Here is a 21,786-nt window from a genome sequence, read left to right as displayed (position 1 = left end):
CCGCAAGCCACTAAACTAACTGCTGCGGCAACAGCTGATAGCAAAGCAGTAAGATGAGGCTGAGTCTGGAAGAGGTGGTTGCCCCCTTGACTTTGAAGATGTGCCATGAATAAACACGGAAAGCAAGAAAGAGAGGAAAAAGATGTTAGAGGTTTGTAGCCATGATGATCTCGGGTTATACGAGAAGGGAGGCTGAGGAAGAAGTAATTGGATAAAACAATATACAAAACAAAAAGGATAAGCTGTGATGTGTGATGATTCTTGAGGCAAATGCACCCCAACAACTTCTCTGAGCAAACCTCTCAAAGTCTCTAAGCAAACTTCAATGCCGTAACATAGCATAAGCTCCAGAGTGCAATAAAATCCTGCATCTACCATCTTCACAGAGGGAAGCAAAATTGGACAGTTACAGTAAACTCTCATTTGCACTGGAAGCCTCTTCCTTCCTACCTTACAGTGTTTCACTACTCTAGGAAGAAACAGTAGTAATCTTTCTGACCTCGCGTTGTGGTATTGGGTTTGCACCACAAAGCAGGGATGTTTTGATGGCTCCCAGAAAACCACATGTGGTCTGGACGCTGTGGGAAAACTTGCTTGTCCCTTTGGAAGCAAGGCATGTGAATATGTGCTGCTCCCCTTATTTACTAACCAATGGGTCCATCAGTCTTCCCCACCTCCACCACCAACTTCTACCGCAGAGGAGCAGGAAACCATCCCAGCTCTCCTCGTCAGCTGGGCTGTTTCTCACAGTAGATACAGCCACCCTTCTTTGCAAACTGAATACATCAGGGCAATGAAGAGGCAGCTCCCTTTTATTTTGGAAGGCCATTAAAACTACAGGAAAAATAACCAAGTGAAAGCACTGCCTGGAAGACTCTGGCTCCATACGCCAGCTATACCACAAAGGTCATCCAGATCGTATAAACCAGATTAGTTCCTACTCAGAGAGATTGTGTTAAAGTATTAGGCTTGCTGCTGTTCTCATTAGCTCTCAGCTGCTTCCAGACTTCTGTCAGCCCTTTCAGGGAAGCCGGACAAGAATAAGATGGATTGAGACTATGTTGTTGCACCGCTACCATCCAGTCAGGAAATTTCCATTTCCTCCTTCGCCTTTTAATTATTAAGCCTGTTTTATGTGTAGAGAAAACATACTGTGTGGATTAAGTACGTCTGCCCCAAAGTCAGACTCCTCTCCCTTGCTGGCAGAACACTGCTGTTATACAAATGAATAACCCATCCCAAGGTGCACACACGTATACAGAGATGGATGAAGACTGATGTGCACTCAGCTGGCCTGCACCCTTTACCAGTATATGGACAGCCAGCGTTGGCTGTGGACCATGTGGACCAGCAGTCACACCAGCCTCTCACAGGGCTTATCACCTTAGCTGTGAAGGAAAACAGCTACAAAGATGACTGCAATCTTATTCCACAGCAAGCCTCAGACAAAGAATCCCTCTGCGTGACACAGCATGGCTTTCTCTCTCTTTGAGCTTGTGTTACTGAAACCTAAAAGAAACAGGAGTAAACAAACGCAGCCATCCCTCGTGATACTTTGTGATTTCATGTCTGATGGGGGGGCAGAAAATCAGTCCCAAACCTCCCACTTTCACTGTAGCATGGAGTGAAATTAAGCCAACATTGCACTGCACCAGCCCTGCCAACTTTCCACTGGCTGCTCTGCGTGTTCTAGGCCCACACATTTCTATTTTCTAGCAATTCCTGGCAAATATCCTGTCAGATTAGCAGCACTTTTACTCTGAAGACATGACGCACTCTAAAACACAAGCAGTTCATCTCTTCCAGAAACCACCTCCCGGCAGCAGCCTCAGGCGAGATGCTTTTAAGGTGGTGCAAGAGCAGCGGCACAGGCTCAGAGGGAGCCCCAAGCAGCATCCCCATGCATGTGTGTTGGCCATAAAGTATTCTGCCACAGATGAGATACAAAATCCCTTATGTTACAAATAATGGCTGATTTCAGGGCTGGGAAACGCACAGCCCTGAAGCTGCGTGCCACCTCCAGGAGCTGTGCGGGTTTGTTGTAACAAGTCCCAGGGTAAAGCCTGGAGGAGCCACCTCAGGAGAAAAAGGGGGTATGGAGCAGACTCAGTTCTGCACTGGGACATGACCACTCACCAGCAGCAGAGGAACTTGCTGGGACGTCCTTATCCCTCTCCCACTTACTAATGTCAGCAGCAAGCCTGCTCTTGGTTGCTGCCAACTTTGGATGGGGATGGGGTAGGGGGAATAAATAAAAGTGAATAAACAAATCAATACAACCAGAGGTTTCGTCCACAACAAACCCTGCTGTGTCTTGGCCTCCAAATGACCACAATTCCTCAGGCTCCTACAGGGAAGAGGGGAAAGACAATGCCCAGGACACAGGAGAAACCAAGGCCGTGCTTTCCCCCAGATGCTTCTCTGAAAGCCAAGGAATCTTAGGAGATACCCTGTCTTCTTCCTGACAACACACTCATGCTCCTGCTTTAGTTAATTGCTCTTGGCAGAGGAGATGCTGTCTTCTGAAGTCTTTAGGAAAAGAAACGCGACAAAAGAGTCTCACATGCACCAGAGAGCTGGAAAATTAAAATGCTGACGCTTGGGATTTGGAGTAGAACCAACAGGCACAGCCACCCCTGCTCAGAGCTGGAGCCCTCCCTCTCCATGCACCCCAAACCCAGACATTCAGAGGACACAAACAAGGACCAAGACACCTTATGGCACCTGAAACACAATAGCAGTGTAATATAAACTGCTGCAGAAGTTCCCCAAAGGGAGCAAGGTGTTAAGCAACCCTAATTTCCCCCTCTAGTCCTCTGATAAATCACAACACAAAACTGAAGGTGTTCTCATAAGGTGGGCAAATTGGTTACTGATTGCAACGTAATGCAGGATTTTTACTGTGTGACATAGCGAAGCATGAGATGCCAACTTTGTTCAGTATATCCTGATCATTCATGTAAGGAAGAAGAGAGCTGCTGTGTCGAAAACAGCTCAGAAACATATTATTCCTCTAGTAAAGTGTGTGACTTTATAGCCACACAGTAAGTCACAGGACCCAACTTCACTCAAAACCCACCACTACCCTGGCTGTGCCACAAGGCAGCCATATGCTACAAAAAAATGAATATTATCAGTAGTGAGGGTGGTTTGTGGATGATTTTGGGTGATTTATTTGTGGATGACTTATTGTGGAGAGTTTTGGAAATAAAGGGAAAGCACAGCAGCTGTAAAATGAGACCACAGCAAGGGAGGAAAGAGGTAAGCCCCATTCCTGTTTCCCACAGTCCTTACCTTCATAGCAGGGAAACAGCCTTCTCCCATTGGGCTGCAGGTTGGGGGGAATGATGTTGCAGAAGCCATGAGGCAGGATGTACTCTGTCTCGTAGTAGATGTTCTTCCAGCGGTGAGCACATGCCTGCAGAGATCACATCACATTGGTTATAGACTCAGAGTCACAGGAGAGCCCTCAGACCAAGGCAGAGCACGTGTGAATGGGACCTCTCAGCCTTGACGTTGTTGTCTTCTCCATACATCCCACTCTTCCAAGATAAAGCGTCTCCTCACTGTTAACTTCTGCAGCTTATGACACTGCTGACCTGACAGCTCAGCCTTCATGTGTGTGTGACTGGAAAACCACAGATCTCAGAGCAAGACAGAGCCCATGCCAGGTATTTCAAGATCTCTCACTGTATGAATCCTCACAGCTAGTGAAGTTTTTCTAACTCACGATGCAATAACAGAACCCAGCCAAGCCAGAAAACAGGGGAAAACAGAAATAAAGACACTGAGAATACACATAGGGGGATCAGAACAGATGTTAAGACTCAGGTTACTAAGACCACGTTAGAAGGTCATCCCACCAGAGGATGAGTGAGTCAAAGGCTTGTCCTGCTGAGAAAAGCAGCAGTGTTTCTGGTGACAAGAAGAGCTGAGCCTTGCTTACTGGTAATGAGCTTAAGTGAAAGTACCAGAGACTTTGTAGCAACAAGAGTGCAACATCCGTAAAGGTACAGACGAGCTGCAGCGATGGGGATGCCTTTCCCTTCATAGTGAACAATAAGATCATCCTGCAAAGCCATACCTACACCAGTCTCACCCAGACACTTGCTCAGTACAGCTGCCACACGCAGGAACACATACAAGCAATGCGGAGACTGGTTCACACCTTCTCATAACCCATTTGCTGCAAACAATTAACACTGAGTTGCTGCCAGAAAAGCCCTAGGTTGTCTGATACTCATAGATTTGTTGGAATGAAAGGAAATGAAATGAGAAACAGCAAAGGCTTTGAACTTGAGCACATGCCGGGCCATATCTCCAGCTGGTCTAGAGTTACTGAAGTCGGTGTAGATGTGTTAATTTATATCATTTAAGGCTTGGTCCCATGCAAACAGAGCAGCCTCTATGCTACAAAACATCTCCTCCACATACTTCCAGCTTTTCCTGGTAACTTTGCATCAGCCCCCTTCATGATCCCCACATTTGGCCCTATCCTCCCCATGCAAGATACCCTCTCTCATCCTTCCTTTTGTGCTTCTCCACTTTTCTGCCTCAGCACCTTACAGCTGCCCATGGGAGCATCCCAACATCATTAAAAAATATATCCATAAGACACGCACAGTTGTGTCACCTATTTAGTACAGAATCACAGAATGGTTTGGGTTGGAAAGGACCTTAAAGCTCATCCAGTTCCAACCCCCTGCCACAGGCAGGGACACCTTCCACTAGAGCAGGTTGCTCCAAGCCCTGTCCAACCTGGCCGCGAACACTGCCAGGGATGGGGCAGCCACAGCTTCTCTGGGCACCCTGTGCCAGCGCCTCAGCACCCTCACAGGGAAGAGCTTCTGCCTAAGAGCTCATCTCAATCTCCCCTCTGTCAGGTTAAAGCCATTCTCCTTGTCCTGTCACTGCAGGCCCTTGTCCAAAGCCCCTGTCTAAGTTCCTTGTAGCTCCTTTAGGCACTGGAGCTGCTCTAAGGTCTCCCCAGAGCCTTTTCTTCTCCAGGCTGAAGAAACACAACTTTCAGCTTGTCTGCATAGGAGAGATGCTCCAGGAAAGGACCTGGGAAGTATATCATCCGCTGGGATGCTCAAAATTCAATCCAGCAGCCAACACAAGTCTCTTCCCATATACTTAACCCCAGAAAGACATAAAATGGTAATACCTTTCTTTAACTGAAACAGCAAAACCAGTTGTGCAAAGGCCTACTCTGCTGTTAGCAGTGCTGCACTTGGAGTTTGGCATTTGTGGCTTTACTAACTCCCAGTTCTCAAGGAGAAGTGCATGTTCACTGAAGACGGCTGTCATGGAGAGACTCCAGGAGCCATGGAAAGCTCTGCACCACGCTGTGGTGGATGCTTCTGAAGGCACTCTGCTCAACAGCCAAATGCATGTGAGGAGTCCTGCAAAGAGCAGCTCTGGGGACTCCTTTATGTGCTTTAAGGAAGCTCAGTTATGATTTTAATCCCATGCACCACCCATGCAAGATCCAACAGCAACAAAAAAGCAGCACGTGAAATGTTAGCTTTCAGAGTAACCAGGAAATAGTTTCTCTCCTGACAGATGTGTGCTGCGAGCACAAATACATGCACAACCCTCTTAAAGGCAGCCCCATAAAGACACATACCATTAAAGTGACAGTCAAGTCAACCCCCACTCCAGATACAAAATCAAACGGAAACTGAGCAAGAGTATTTTTTAAAACTATGGAAGGATAAATAAAGCATTGTGACATAAAATGTCCAGGAATCTACAATATCTCGGAAACTGCAAGGGACTCACATAAATTAACCTACTAATCTCTCCCAGAGGAGCAGAAACAGCAGAGCTGGGGAGAGCAGCAGCAGCAATTCATCACAAGCAGGAGGCTTTGCGCAGGAGTGAGGTGCAGAGGCCAAGAGAGATAGAACAATATAAGGAGAGAAAAAGAAGCTGCTGCACAGGAAGTACATTCACAATCAGCTGGGGGCTGGGGGCTCAACACAGCAATCCTGGGCACACCTAATCTGCTGGGGTTTGGGCTTGGGGTTGTTTGGGTTTGTTAATGATCACTTTCCTGTGCCTTCAGCATTCTGCGTATTCAGGCACGCTACAGTTCACCACTGACAGCCTGAGCCTGCGGACAGCTCATAACCATAGCTCCGAGCGATGAGCTCCACCTCTGTTACCTCAGGAGGGGCTTCCCCGGACTCCTCCACGCCACAGCTGCAGGATTTGACATTTTCCCAATAGATAGGATGTACAGCAGCTCCTCTTCCCCACACAAAACTCCTTCCTCTGCAGCCAGCACATTTGTCTCCCTGCCATGGCTCCTCCACAGCTGCTTTTGGTTCTTCTGCCTTCACAACAACGTCTAGTTGGATTACAGTACGCGGCCCCTGAATTATTCAATGTTGCTGAGACAAGGTGATGTGCTCCCAAAGGTGGACACAGCCTTCCTTCTTGGGTGGCACATGCCCAGGGAGTTCTTGGGAACAGAGACGAGTCACCTGAATTTGATGCTGTGGAGAGGGTTATTCTGTGGGTTTTTTTTCCCTCCCTAAGGTGATTACAAACAATTAACAGTTTATAAACCCTTTTTTTGATGCAAGCCACAGGTGAGCTCCTGTGCAATGACAAAGCCATCAGAACACTTTGGTGCTCAGCAGCTGCTGCCAGGGCACAGGCTCTGGCTCTACCATGGCATAGGGGAGAAAGGATGCAAACCCTTGAAGGAGATGTGCCGGCAGTGTGCACTTGCAGCCCAGAAACCAACCATGTGCTAGCTGCATCCTCAGAGTGTGAGCAGCAGGTTGAAGGAGGGGATTCGCGCCCTCTGCTCTGGTGAGACTCCCCCCACAGTCCTGCATCCAGCTCTGGGGCAAGAGCACAAGAGGAACATGGAGCTGTTGGAGTGAGTCCAAAGGTGGCCACGGAGATGCTGCGAGGGCTGGAGCAGCTCTGCTCTGGAGCCAGGCTTGAGAGAGCTGGGCTGGTTCAGCCTGGAGAAGAGAAGGCTCCTGAAGGGGAGACCTTAGAGCAGCTCCAGTGCCTAAAGGGGCTACAAGAAACCTGGAAGGGGCTTTGGACAAGGGCCTGTAGGGACAGGACAAGGGGAATGGCTTTAACCTGACAGGGGGGAGATTGAGATGAGCTCTTAGGCAGAAGCTCTTCCCTGTGAGGGTGCTGAGGCACTGGCACAGGGTGCCCAGAGAAGCTGTGGCTGCCCCATCCCTGGCAGTGTTCAAGGCCAGGTTGGACGGTGCTTGGAGCAATCTGCTCTAGTGGAAGGTGTCCCTGCCTGTGGCAGGGGGTGGAACTGGATGAGCTTTAAGGTCCCTTCCAGCCAAAACCAGTCTGGGATTCTCTTATTCTATGAAATCAACCACTTCTGGGCAAAGCATGTGGAAGTCTCTGTTGATGGCAGACATTGCATTACCACAACATAATGAACAGGCAAATTCAGAACTGCAGATGCTTCGCTCTTTTTAACACCAGACACAGACTTTGCACCATACGAAAAGCAACATGAGAGACCCAGGCCTGACTTCAGAGGCCAAGCACCCCATCTGAATGCACGGTCCTTATAGAACCCTCTGCTGACTCCTAAAGTCAGAGTCCAAACAAGGTACTTTTGAATGTGCCACTGTCAGACCACTTCTGATTTGCTCTCCCCTAGGAGGCATTTGGCTTTGCTGCAGTGATGGGTTTTTCTACAGACACACACAGAGTCCCTAAATGTGCCAGTAAGCCAATCAACTGCTTAAAATGAAAAATAGCAACACCTGATATAAAACCAGTTATAACAGATGTGGCAGGTCTTTAGGAAGACCAAGACTGAAGGACGTGGCTGATCTCCAAATCATAATGCACTGTCCCCAGCTCCTCTCCCAAGAGAGTAAAATGAGGACTTTTGCCATTGCAGTTTGGAAAGAGCTGGCAATCTCAGCTCTACTATTGCAGCAGTTAGATTAATGCAAATATTGGCTGACAGCATACCCGGGGACAGGAAGCCACAGAATTTCTTTTAGCTAACCTCACTTCTTCGTTTGTTTAAATCCTCATTGCTTTTCTGTTCAGTTCATCACACAAACATAAAACCCTGGTTCAGTAACATCCTGGCCCAACATGGGCTCAAACACAATCCATTTTTAACTGAACACCCGCTAAAGCCTCCCCCTGCACCTCCTCACCTCCCTACCACCCGTTCCACTGAAGCTGGTTCTCTTACAAGGCAATGGGGAAGGCTGATAAGACAGCAATTTCAGCCACTAAGGGTTTTCAAAGCAAAAGCAACAACTTTATTGTACAATCCACAGTTAAACTGTGGGACTAACACAGAATGTGAATATTTCACATGGGTTTAAAAGGCAACCAACTGTAATCCATCCAGGGTTATTGACCACAAAAATACCACCCTGACTTAGAGGAATCCCTGAAAGAGGTGCAGAAAATAGAGCTGTAATGCCTGACACTATACATATATAGGTATATATGTACTCTCTCCTAACTACAGGGAATCACTTATGAGAGTTTGCTGGTAATTTCAGTAAAAAGCTAAATTTCAGCAGATAAGGCTGTAAACCCACATTCAGACATGTCCCCCCTGAACAGCAGTTTCTCCCAGGGGCTTCAAAGAAGAGCTGCATTTAAAAGAAATCCTGATCTTTCAAATTAAAAGAGCACGTGTATGAAAACAATCTGCTTATGGGAAAGTCATGAATCTTTTTCATTTAGAAGTTATCTCAAAACAGACAGTAACAAAGCCCTGAAACAAACAGGTATTTTCCATCCATGATGGAATCCTTATGGCCTTCATTCCAAGCTCTGTCTACACACAGATGTGCACAGATGTGTAATTAGTAGTTTAAGACCAGGCACTTTGGCAACAAATTGCAATAAGAATTAAATATTTAAACATCCTCAAGCATGCAGACATGATCTACTTGGTGAGAGCAATATAATCTTGTCAGAGGGCTGGTTTAAAATCCCAGACTGGTTTGGGTTGGAAGAGACCTTAAAGCTCATCCAGCTGCAACCCCCTGCCACGGGCAGGGACACCTTCCACTAGGGCAGGTTGCTCCAAGCCCCGTTCAACCTGGCCTTGAACACTGCCAGGGATGGGGCAGCCACAGCTCCTCTGGGCAACCTGTGCCAGTGCCTCAGCACCCTCACAGGGAAGAACTTCTGCCTAAGAGCTCATCTCAATCTTCCCTCTGTCAGGTTAAAGCCATTCCCTTTGTCCTGTCCCTACAGGCCCTTGTCCAAAGCCCCTCTCCAGGTTTCTTGTAGCCCCTTTAGGCACTGGAGCTGCTCTAAGGTCTCCCCTTAAGGAGCCTTCTCTTCGCCAGGCTGAACAAGCCCAAGTTTACTCTGAGTAGACATACAGATCAGGATATCCCTTGAAAATATGAATCACACTAGCATGAATGCCTGAATTTTCTGCTCTGCTGTTCCTGTTTGTAGTACATTTTATTTATGCCCCTCTTTCCCCTCCTCCTCTGGTACTGCACCCATTTAAAACATCCACATAAAGCAGAGCATCGGCTGGCCCCTATAGCACTGGCAAGCTGTACACAAAACGAGATGATCAGATAAAACACCACAGTACTTACTATTGCAGTGAAGCATCAAAACCACCTGCTCCCCCACGGAGAAGTTGTTGTGCAACGACTTGGGGCATGTTTGGGCTCTTGTGTGCAGAGCAGAATGCCTTTGAGTGAAGCAGCTTTACCTACTTGCCTTTACATGGGTCGTTGACACAGTAATCGTTGCACAAGGTCTTTCTCACTACCAGCTTTGTGACAGTTTGATGTCACGTACCAGGGCAATCCCTTACCCCATTGGAAAGATGGGGTAGTAGTGGAAGTTTCCAACTCCCAAACAGCAGTGTTTAGAATTAGATAGTTGTCAGAGCTGGACACTAGCCTGAAATTTGCCTGCCACACATACTGTGCACAGTATTTCGCTGCAATACGCTTACATTTCAGTTAACATTCCTGCAGACAGGTTCACTCAGGAGACAGTCAGAATCTACTTGCGGATGTAAATGCAGACAACTATTGATCATAAAATAACCATGTATTTTGGAAAGGTTTTTGCTCAGCTCTCCTTATGATTATCTTTTTCCAGCACAGGAAATGTATTGCAAAGATAAGTTCCACATCCTAAGGATCACATCTGTTTGCCTTGACCTGTCTATGTGCATGGCAACCGTATCAAAGACAACAAGGCCGCCCACACACAATCAAGTCATCTCTGCTCACAGCTCTAATGCATCATTAATGGAAAATTGATATACATAAAGGAAAAATATCACCACAAAGACTCATCTTACATTTCTCAGTGTGAGTTCTGACATGCAATACCTGCACTCGGGGAAAGTGGATGCATACATATGCCAGACATAAACACAGAGAAACAACCAGAAGAACAAACTAGCAGGTACCTCCCAGACAAAGTTCTATTTATTCGGTTCAAAGATTTAATCCCTCAGATTTAGGAGGAAGCCCCTGGGTGACACAAGTCAGGTGTGACAGCTTTGAAGTCCTCCCTCTATAAATAAAGCTTCCTGGCTAGGGCTCACTTTTCCTTCCGCTTTAAGGAAGAGAGTACAGAATTTGCTGCCTGTAAAGCTGGACTCTTTCAGTCACTGCCGAGCACATTAATCCTGATGTGTTTAGCATAGGAGTCAGACAGCAGCAGCAGTTTTAATGAGATCAAAGGAAAGAACGGACTTACCAGCACGCTTCCACCAGCCTTCGGCTGTCTAGCCAGGCTCACACCCATCCATTCATCATCTCTGTCTTCTTTGCAGGTCTTGCCACAGAGCATGCCCCGAGAGTTGCCTACAGAAAGAGGGGAAAGGCAGCAAGGCAGAGACATGAGTTTTAAATACCCATCAAAGAATCCCTACAAGAAAAGGGACTGACCATCAAACATCCACCTCACAGTGCATTTCTTTTCCCTTTCAGACTGATTATTAGATCTTGTACACGTTAATCGCGATAATACTCATACTAGGCACCATACAAATACCTAGTGGAGGACAGACCCTGTCCTGAACAGTGAGTAGCTATTACATCAAGTCCACACTCTACTTGAATAAACCTTCCAACTGAATTCAATGGGAGAGATGTGGAGCTGCTTGCAGAATGCAATCAAAGCAAATTACTCTAGAAAAGAAGAGATCTGGGCACTTAAAAAAAGACAACTGAAACCTAAATCTGAGATCCCATCATGCAGTATTCATGAATCCATGACAGACGCTTTACATTACAGTAGCTGGACAAACCAAACTTAGCCAAAGCACTGCTTTAACACACCTAAGCTTCATAAAAATAAATCTTACTTGACTCAGTCATGGAAGGCTGAACAATACTAACATGCCTTCTTCTATAGGCAGAGAAAGGAATACCACACCTCACCATGAGAAACAAAACATTAAAAGGCTTCAATTTCCTCCATCAGAATCAAGCATAAGGTTTTAGATCAGAGTTTTACTTTAGGACTCCACCTTCCCCTGACTCAAGACAGTACATGAGGGCAACCCAAGTCAGTCCTAATCCTGCACAATAGTGTACAAGCATGGCTGTTGCTGAGAAACTTATTTCCTGTAGGACAGAAAAAAAAGTAAACCCAAGGAATTATGTGCTGCATGATGAGGGAGCCCACTGATCTCCACGTTGCTGGTTACAGCATACATTACAAGACCACCACAACACCATGTGGAGTCATCCACACTCCCTTATTTCAGCACTGCCTGGAGCGGGCAGCAGCGCTCCCAAACCCTCACCCACCAACACGCTGCAAAGTCACACTGAAGAAAGTAGGGAATAGGCAGCAGCTTAGGGTAAGAAGGGAAAACCCCACCTTTGCCTGGTTACTCACTGGGGAGAGCAAACAGGGCCACTGAGAGGACACCAGCACCCGGTGGGATGCTATTCCATAATGCTGAAGAGAATATGACACCTTTACTATCAGTGCTTAAAATCCATCAAGAGAGGCTGGCAAATCCCTTTCAATGTCTTGGAGCCTCTTCAATTGCGAGTCATTTGGATTGGTGCTTTTTGGTTCCCCCTTTCTCCCTCCCCCAAGCATCATAACTACCCACCTCGCCCCATATCCAGCTCGGTGCATCTTCTGTCAGGGTTGGTATGGACTCGGCATTTAAACACTGCTCCTGGGGACTGAACAGAGGTGCTGTATTTAGAGTCTGCCTTGGGAGCACCAACCAAGACCCTGGAAACCAAAAGCAAAGTAACAAGCAATTAATTTCAGGAGAAAAGACAGAAACGAGCAACCAACCAACAGCAAGGTTCACATTGCCAGAGCTTCCCCAGCAAAAGGACATTTCTCAGCAGCCTTGTGAAACACTGACATTGATTCAAACTGAAAACACCACACACAATAAAGGCATTTTCCCCCAGTGAAGCCACAAATACTTTAACAAGTTAAATTCCCATTAGGATTGTCACACTTTTAAAGTAACCCCCCACACACACCCTGCCCTCTGAAAGCATTTAGGAAGGTATTAGAATGGACAACAGCAGCTGCATCTATTTTTCCTAAGTTTTAGCTACATCCCTATCAGCCCAAGAGCTAACACAATACACACACCAACGAGAGGATGGAATCTGAACCTGCACGCTTGCCACCCAGCCAAAGATTAATAAACTTGTTTAGGAAGCTGAGGCACCCCATGCTCAGAACATTTCATGTAATCACAACTTTAAAGAACAACAGCAAAAACCCCAACCAGCAACACAGGAGCAAATCTCTTCCACAATGCGCTGCTATCAACCAACATTTACCATTAAGGCTGTGAAGGCTATTTACCCCACGTGAGAGCTGGTGTCTCTGTGAAGAACCAACGCACAGCTCTGACCATAGGGTTCCTTAACGCACCCTTGAAAGATGATGAACACTTTTTAATCACTTGTGTTATGATCCAGTTAACTGCTTAGCAAGCTGGCAGCTACTTGTGCCCTAAGGAATGCTTTTTGAGGAGGATTACAGGCAAAGCACAAGTATTAAGGGAGCCCTTATTATGCCTCCTCATTTAACGGACAATCTTTCCCACCTTGTGAGCCAGAATCTGGGCACACGAGGATGAGGAGGGCGCTGAAGTAGAAGGAACGCACTCGAGGGAGCATGGTGGGGAGCACCAGGTAGTTTAGTATCAGTTCTGCTGATGCTGTCACGCTGTGAGTCAGGGCAGAGTTTCTGAAGGTAACAACATCCTTGCTGAAGTTAAGCCCAGGGCTGGAAGGCAACCATCTCTAAAGGGCTAAGCCTCCAGCACTCACATGTGTAGATCCAGGCTGCTACTTAGGAGGCAGCAGCAGCTCAAGGAGACACTGCTCTCGGTTTAGCCACTGAAGGGGTGAAGAGCTACTGACGCAAAGTCAGCCCTCATGCACAGCCCACCCATGGCACAGGTGGACAACCCAGCACCAGGGTCAGAATGGAAGCTTTCCCTGTTTTCAGCAACTTTCCTTTCATCCTTCAATTTAAAGTTCCATCCCCAACCACCACCCATCATCACCATCCCAGCACACACAGGGACACCCAAGGCACAAGGCATGCATGTATAGAGGGTCAACCTCAGCTACCTAGAAGAGCTGCTCCCACATCAGAGTCTGATCTACACCAAACAGCAGCACATCTCCTCCCTGTAAACTGCCCTGTGGCACTTGGGAATGTATTTACAAAAGAAGAGGAAAGCCTTACATTAAATGACCATTTTCTCCAGTGTTTCACGCACTGACCTGTATCATTTAGAGAAGTTAGATGGGGCTGCACTCTACAACACACATGTTTTCACAACTGTGAAGAATTAATGTCTAAAATACATAAATTGCTAAAAACTACAAAGCCTGCACACATTTGGGAGCGAGTGCAAAGGAGCCTGAAATAATAGCTCCAAATGGAAATCCCACTAGGCAGGCGGCAGGCAGAAAATCAAATGCCAATCATTTCATTTACACAGGCGATGAATGCATGTCATTCACTTATTGACATTCATGAGGTCTAACAAAAATAAATAAGGGGGGATATTACTAGCTTAAAGAGTTGCAGGTTCAAATTGCAAATGGCAAGAAACTGTTTCTATGACCTGTTAGAACAACAAGATAATGTAGGCCACACTGACCTCCAGTCTAAAAGAAGCTTTGCCCTAACCTAAGAAAAGTAAATATGATTCAGCAATCAGGGCACACGATACCTTGGGTTGCAGAATGCAAGATGGAGATGAAGGAGCCTACATTACAAAGACTCTTCAGCTCTCTTTAAACAGCTGAATGGGAAAAATTGATTATGAATGACTTGAGTAGGCTACTGGCACAGACAATATTGCTGCCTTGAGCAAAAGGGCCTTTTGAAAAGAAAACATCTGCTGCCGTTTCTGCATGTGGACCGAGCAGAAGGAAGCAGCCAGTAAAGGCAACTGGCGATGTGTGCCAAAAGCAGGTCTGTTTTGGATTGTCCTGAATGTCCATACATTCAAATTTGGTATTTCACCTACATCACACACTGTGTCATCTTAGGATCTTGTCTCATGCTTTCATTCTTGCACCTAGATCCCAGCAAGTGAAACATTTGGAGATCTCCTGTTCCGTCTGGCATGATGAAGTACTGCGGTCTAAACCAACATGAGAAGCAGTAGGCAGAGGCCATTTAACCTTCTTTTCTTGCATTTAAACTCACGCACTCAAGGACAAACACCCTGATCTGTACAGAGACAACTACACAGCTCTGTGGCTAGAAACCATGACATTTCAGCAGCAGCCAACGTTAAAGGATGAGAAGAAGCTTTCCTAGCCACAGGGGAATCCACACCTCCTGAAAATTACTTCCTGCAGAACAGTGGCTACCACTTTGCTGGTGATTGACCCTTGGGACATACAGATTTGGAAATTAAGTGCTGCATTTAGCAGAAGGAACACTGAAGTGTCGAGCTGACCGATGGCATGGAGAGATGCCAAGCACATTAAGCATCAGCCTCCAGCATGCCAGCAGTGATTAGGCAATCGCAGCTCAAGGACTGGGGAGTGTAGGTACCTCACCTCACCATAATGTTAAGTGGCAGAGAAATAAGTCTTTAAATATATCCTCGCATACCGCAGCTGATTTCACAAGCAGCACCAGCGGAGGGGCACCACCAGCATGGCCCAGCTGAGTTTATTCCCTTCAGAGAGGTCTCTGTCACTGGCTAAGCCCTTGAAACAAAAACCCTAGTGATTCATCCATTACATGCAAAGCAAGAAGCAGGAGGGCTGTTATCTGGATGGCAGATGGGTGACCTGTGACCAACAAGATCAAGCCCCAACTCACCAAAACACCACAGTGGCATCTAAAGCATCACTACATCATTTGTGCAACAGAGCATTGTTAAAGTAACACCAAGCCTTCACAGGGTCAGCCTGTTCCTGCACCTTCTTCTGGTTCCACACAAAGTACAACCATGCTAAAGGGGGCTACAAGAAATCTGGAGAGGGACTTTTGACAAGGGTCTGTAGGGACAGGACAAGGGGAATGGCTTTAACCTGACAGAGGGGAGATTGAGATGAGCTCTTAGGCAGAAGTTCTTCCCTGTGAGGGTGCTGAGGCGCTGGCACAGGGCGCCCAGAGAAGCTGTGGCTGCCCCATCCCTGGCAGTGTTCAAGGCCAGGTTGGACACAAGGGCTTGGAGCAACCTGCTCTAGTGGAAGGTGTCCCTGCCTGTGGCAGGGGGTTGGAACTGGATGAGCTCTAAGGTCCCTTTGAACACAAACCAGTCTGGGATTCTATGCACTAACATCACATATTGGTCCAGCCTGAGATGCAGAACAGCCTTCATTATTTCAGCAGCAGTGCAATCCTGTGAAGAGCAGGGCTGAAGGAATGAAGCAACAGCACAGAAACCAGACTCATTCCTTATTGTAAAACTCACAGCAGGACACCGTGCAACTAAACTGACTCCACTGCTTTGTCGTGCCAGATCATGTTGCCAGAAAGGATAAAACTGCTACCCTGGACTTGCTGAGGGATTTGGGGGTGTCAGCTAGAAGGAGGCATAGGGAGAAGAAAGGAGAGAGATAAAAGTAGCATTTCGAAACAGAACGACAAGAAATGTCACATTATTAACATTTTTTAATGGGGCAAAAATTGACATTTGTTTCTTTTTAAGCTGTCTGAGGTGGTTTCTTGCTTGTTACTTGAGTCTTTACTCCAAGCTTCAAAATTACATCCAGAGAACAGAAGCACTGCAGCTTGTCTCTGCTCCAAATGCAAGCAGCCACCTGGTTCCTTACTCAGCTGAAAAAGGCAATGACGGGGAACTGGGTAAACCTTTCAGGATTTACAGCCATAAAACCCGCTTAAGGAAGGAAAAGGAGACATTGTCAGAAGTACAATAACCTCAGCACATCTGTGATGACAAGCTTTCCTTGAGACGAGAATCGTGCAAAAACAGCTCCTAAATGGAAGCATTGCCACAATTAACTATTTCAAGGCAAGTCAAAGGCACTGATTTACTCAATCATAGTGGAGGCTGAACACCCATGCTCCAACATAATTTCTGTGTCAATGGCTGTATGGCAGCCTAACTATTCACATTTATCTGAGGTAATATTTCAAGGCAAATATTTCTCCTTCCCCCTTTCTTTCCTCCTGCAAGAACACTTGGCTAATATAAATCCTCAGGAATCGCCAAGCCCTGAATAGGTTTACTGGAAGCCTGCAGGCCTATATAGGTAATACAGACAGGTGCCTTTGTGGTGTTGGAAAACAGCTGAAACACTGAAGAACCTCACTTGCAGTATTGTGTGCAGTTCTGGTGTCCTCAACATAAAAAGAACATGGAACTGTTGGAACAAGTCCAGAGGAGGGCCACGAGGATGATCAGGGGATTGGAGCACCTCCCGCATGAAGACAGGCTGAGAAAGTTGGGGCTGTTCAGCCTGGAGAAGAGAAGGCTGCGTGGAGACCTCAGAGCAGCCTTCCAGTATCTGAAGGGGGCCTACAAGGATGCTGGGGATGGACTCTTCATCAGGGACTGTAGTGACAGGACAAGGGTAACGGGTTCAAACTTAAACAGGGGAAGTTTAAATTGGATATAAGGAAGAAATTCTTTACTGTGAGGGTGGTGAGGCACTGGAATGGGTTGCCCAGGGAAGCTGTGAGTGCTCCATCCTTGACGGTGTTCAAGGCCAGGTTGGCTGAGGCCTTGGGTGGCATGGTTTAGTGTGAAGTGTCCCTGCCCATGTCAGGGGGGTTGGAACTAGTTATCTTAAGGTCCTTTCCAACCCTAACTATTCTATGATTCTATTCTATGATTCTCTTCTATGATTCTATTCTAACCTGGTCATACAGATACCATTTTAATATAACTCAGTGACTATATATACAGGCACACTGATATGTAAACACACACAAACACATGGACAAGCTACCAGGAATAACACACTCTCATGATCAGAAATGCATTAGGTGACTATCAGACCCTCAGGGAATAAAGAGCAAGAAGCCCTTGAACTTTCATGACAACACCCTGAAATGCTTGAGAACATATTAACACATTAAATAGTGTTAGATAGGCAGGAGCCCTATCAGCCTCAGATATGATCAACCACATTTTTGCAAGCTCACATAATGCACAGCTCACCAGGCAAGCTATGAGTGCCCAAAATATCACTGTCTGAAGTTGACTTAGCTGAACTACTGCCCATTGTGGGATATCGGCCAAACAGACTTGAGGGAACTGAAATCATAACTCTTCTTTGGGTATATAAAAGCTACAAAGGTAAGAAGAAAACGGGCACACAAACGCAGGCACTAACTCTACAACTACTAACAGGAGGTGTATGCTACAATGGGTCGAATAGAAAACATTTTTCCTACATACATAACAGGCTTCAGCCTTTCCCCAGAATATCACATTTACAAGAGAATGGAAGGACATGGAATACAAATCAACCAGTACAAGCCACTTAAGGAAACAGCTCTATAGCTACATCTCTGCACACAAAAGCTTCAACACACAAAAATCTGTCAAATCTGAAAAATGGCATGAATTTTACTAAGCATTTCCCACTGCACTCATCCAATAAACTGGGGTTGTATCTTGTATTTCAATACCCTGCAAGTGGTTATCAGTTTAAACTTGAAATCAGAGATTTTATGTTCCAAAGGGATGTATAAGATTCTGTACAGTATAAATATGGTTTAAAACAGTACTATATAATCCTTGACCTCCAGTCTAAGATGCATGTGCACACTAAGAGCACAGCTGTGGAGAGCATACTAGAATCAAGGAGAGTGTAAACAACATCACCCAGCCTTCTTATCCCAGCCTCTGCTGGGCACGGGATTTTAAAGCATCCATGAAAACAAACTCCACAGCTCCATAATGAAAAGAGGAGTTTCTCCGTCAGTAGTGACAATCAAGCCCTCATGATTTTGGACAGTGTCGATGCTGACCATCTTAAGACCTGTTAACCCTTCTAGGCAATAGGGCTAGCAACTCATTTATTTAAAACCACTTCATTATCTTAGATACTTGTCTACTCCTGGGTGCTGAGAGCCACGGCTCCATTCTTCCATGCAGAAGCTCTGTTTTCACGAAACTGAAGTTTGCAGAATTGGCATCTTTACTTCCAAACATCAGACTTCTTACAGATGCCTGCCTTTAGATGGATGCCCAACACTGCTATTCCATCATCACTGCCAAATAAAGCGGGATACCTGGGAGACTCCCCTCCCTAGTTCACCTCCCCTTCCAAACTAAAAATCCCAGGTGCTATCTGCACATAATTCCTGTTATTGATCAGCATGACAGACACCTTCACAAGGAGCAACAAATCATTTCAATTCCACCCCATCACTAGACCAGCATCTCATTTGCACCGCTGTGCATCCCCAGCAATCTGTGTGGAACACAAGTGGCTTTCAGCCTCTGCGTCCTTAGTTGGTTCCTGCTCCAAGTTAAGCATTGCTTTAACTGAGAGCTTTTCATCTCCCAAAGCGCCTTTCCTCTATGAAGTCTTCTGATAAGTCCTTAAAAATGAATGCTGCATGAAAGCCACTATGGAGCAAGGCAGAGCATGCAACTGCTCGAACTAAAGGGCGTGAAAGAAATTCATTTTTAAAGAACTGGATGCCAGCATGAATACATTTATTTATATCACAGCGCTCCACAGTTCCAACATCAATAGCTGACTGATGGGGCCGTATCTCAGCGTTAAAGATAAAGCCAAGCTTTGTGGACGCTTATTGGCAGCAGCGGCTCCTGCTCACATTCAAAGTGCACCAGATGACATCGACTAGGTCCAATTAAGAGAAATCAGTTTTAATGCTAACAAAGAGCCTCTGACCCAGACAAGAGAGAGACAGACTGCGTTTCAAGGCTCTTTTCACTGAACGGGAAAAACAAGCAGCTTGCCAGTTTGCATAATTTTTTGAGATGTAGACAAACTTTCTATCATCGTTCATTCTTGGCCGTTTGTAAGTTACACAGACGTTTCCTCTGCGGCCCCCCACGCCAACAGCGGGCACCCGGCGGAGGCAAACGCCGTTTGATTCGGGAACGTCCTTCCAGCCGTCGGGATTTCCTCCCTGGAGGTTACCGCTGCTAAAATTCCTCCCGTTTAACACGGCACGACCCGCCCTCCTTCACACCCCACGCGTTTTCTGTCACGGGGATCAGCTACTACATGCTTCCCGCAAGGAACACCACCGCCCGGGACAGCGAGCTCACGATGCCCGGGAAGGGGCCCCCACCGGCGTTAAAACACAGCACACCGGGGGGGATCGAGAGGGATCCGGGTGACACCGCGGCGAATCCCCCCGCACACGACGGGCGCGGAGCCACCGCACCCCGCCCGCACACAGCGGCGGGGAACAGCCGTGCCTGGTCCCGCTTCCCGTGCTGAAGGAGATGCGCTGCCGCGGGGGACAGCGGTACTCACCACCGCGTGCTGTCGTGGTAGTGCTGCAGCACCGAGTACCCGAAGAAGGAGCCGTTGGGGCCCTGGAAAACCACGGGGCGACCCAGGTCCACGTTGTAGCAGCGCGCTAGGGACACCCACAGCAGCGCCCATAGCACCCGTGCCCCGCGCCGCCGCGCAGCCGCCGGCATCCTGCGAGCCCCAGCGGCTGCAGCCGCCCGTCCCGACGCCGCTGAGCGCTGAGCACCGGCCCGCCGAGCTCCGACTCCCAGGCGGGGCTGCCGGGCGCGGCGCTTTTGTGCCCGCCCCGCGGCTCCGCTCGGCTCCGCTCGGCCCGGCCCGGCCCCGCTCCGCTGCTCCGCTGCGCCCCGCGCCGCGAAGCGCGGGGACTGCGCGCCCCGTCCGCCCCGCTCCGCCGGCGCCCCCTGCCGGCTGCGGGCGGAACACGCCGTGGGATACGCCACAGCCGCACGCCGGCCCCGCCGCGGGACACGATGCGCTCCACCCGGCACCGCTGCACCGGAACGCACGGGCCTCCGGTCCTCCGCCCGTCCTCCCTTAGCAGACATCCCTCTCTCCCATACAACAGCCCTGCGGCTGCCGCTCGGACACGGTCTCCCACCCTGGTTCCATTCTCGTCAGCAGCGTTGAAGCAGCGACCGACCCTTGAAGCCCAGCGTCTGGAGGGAGAAGGGGGACGTCGCAAAGCTGGGGTGCAGAAGGAGGCGTCGGAGGACGCCTTCCGCCGCTTGGCTCGGGCCACCAGCCCTTCCTTGGGACCACCAGCCCTGCCCTGGGGCCGCCAGCCTTGCCTTGGGGTTAGAGTAGTGCAAAACCTTTCTTCTTCATGAGAGGACGCCCAGGGTTATGAAGAAGTAAACATTTTCCAGTCCTAAATGTAAGTGGTGCAGTGCTCAGCATCAGACAAAAAGTCATTTATCAATAACTTCAGCCTTTCGTGTATGAGCAAACTGAAAGGACCAAGGAAGCTGTGAATGCCTCATTTCCAGCAGTGTTCAAGGCCAGGCTGGACAGGGCTTGGAGCAACCTGCTCTAGTGGAAGGTGTCCCCCTGGCAGGGATTGGAACTGGAGGAGCTTTAAGGTCCCTTCAAACAATCCAGTCTGGGATTCTGTGATCAATATGCTCATTAGAGCCCTGAGTGAGAACAACAGAGCATTTACCCTCTATTAGCAGGAAGACTTATAAAAATTAATGAAAATATTTTAATGGGGGGTTATAACTGTGCAACCAATATAGATAAAATTAATCCAATTTAGACAGAAAGTCAATATGCTGTGATAAAGCAAGGGCCACAAATGCCACATGATCCCATTAGCACTGCTGAGACAAATTCTCCGCCTTTTGAAGCAAGAAAGTGATGAGGCTTTTCAATTAATTACCCAAGCACCAGATGATGTATTTGACAGCATTAAAGGGAACATGGGCTGAAGCATGGGGAAAATGAGGGGTTCATCCTCCTCCAGAAGGAGGAGGGAAGAGAAGCAGCTGGATAATGTGAATGAAACTCCTCCTAAGAGGACTCTGCAATGCAACTCACTCATAGGGTTGTAGAACCAATGAGGTTGGAAATGACCCCCAAGTCCAACAGTTCCCCAGCACTGCCAAGGCCACCACTAACCCATGGCACTGAGGGCCTCATTTACACAGTGTGTGAACACTTCCAGGAACAGTGACTCCAGCCCTGCCCTGGGCAGCCTGTTCCAATGCCCGAGCACCCATTGGGGAAGGAATTGTCCCTCACCTTCATCTAAACCTCCCCTGGTGCAGCTTGAGGCCGTTTCCTCTTGTCCTGTACCTTATTCCCTGGGAGCAGAGACCAGCCCCCTCCTGGCTCCATCCTCCTGTCAGGCAGTTGT

The 21,786-nt window shown here is 47.7% G+C and overlaps 1 protein-coding gene across 1 annotated transcript in view; it reads right to left on the bottom strand.

The window, feature by feature from the left end:
• Window positions 1-20,098, bottom strand: part of ITGA9 (integrin subunit alpha 9) — a gene marked incomplete at both ends in the record, with an annotated part of 216,486 nt that extends 196,388 nt beyond the window's left edge. The window contains 4 exons of the mRNA XM_080610922.1: window positions 3,295-3,418; window positions 10,723-10,829; window positions 12,095-12,222; window positions 19,929-20,098. Coding sequence (XP_080467048.1) covers window positions 3,295-3,418; window positions 10,723-10,829; window positions 12,095-12,222; window positions 19,929-20,098 — 529 coding nt within the window. The remainder of the gene's footprint in view (window positions 1-3,294; window positions 3,419-10,722; window positions 10,830-12,094; window positions 12,223-19,928) is intronic.
• Window positions 20,099-21,786: the final 1,688 nt, after the last annotated feature.

The sequence above is a fragment of the Psittacula echo genome, assembly GCF_963264785.1.
Source record: "Psittacula echo genome assembly, chromosome: 2".
NCBI classification, from domain to species: Eukaryota; Metazoa; Chordata; class Aves; order Psittaciformes; family Psittacidae; genus Psittacula; species Psittacula echo.
This window is presented reverse-complemented; position numbering and strand designations above follow the sequence as displayed.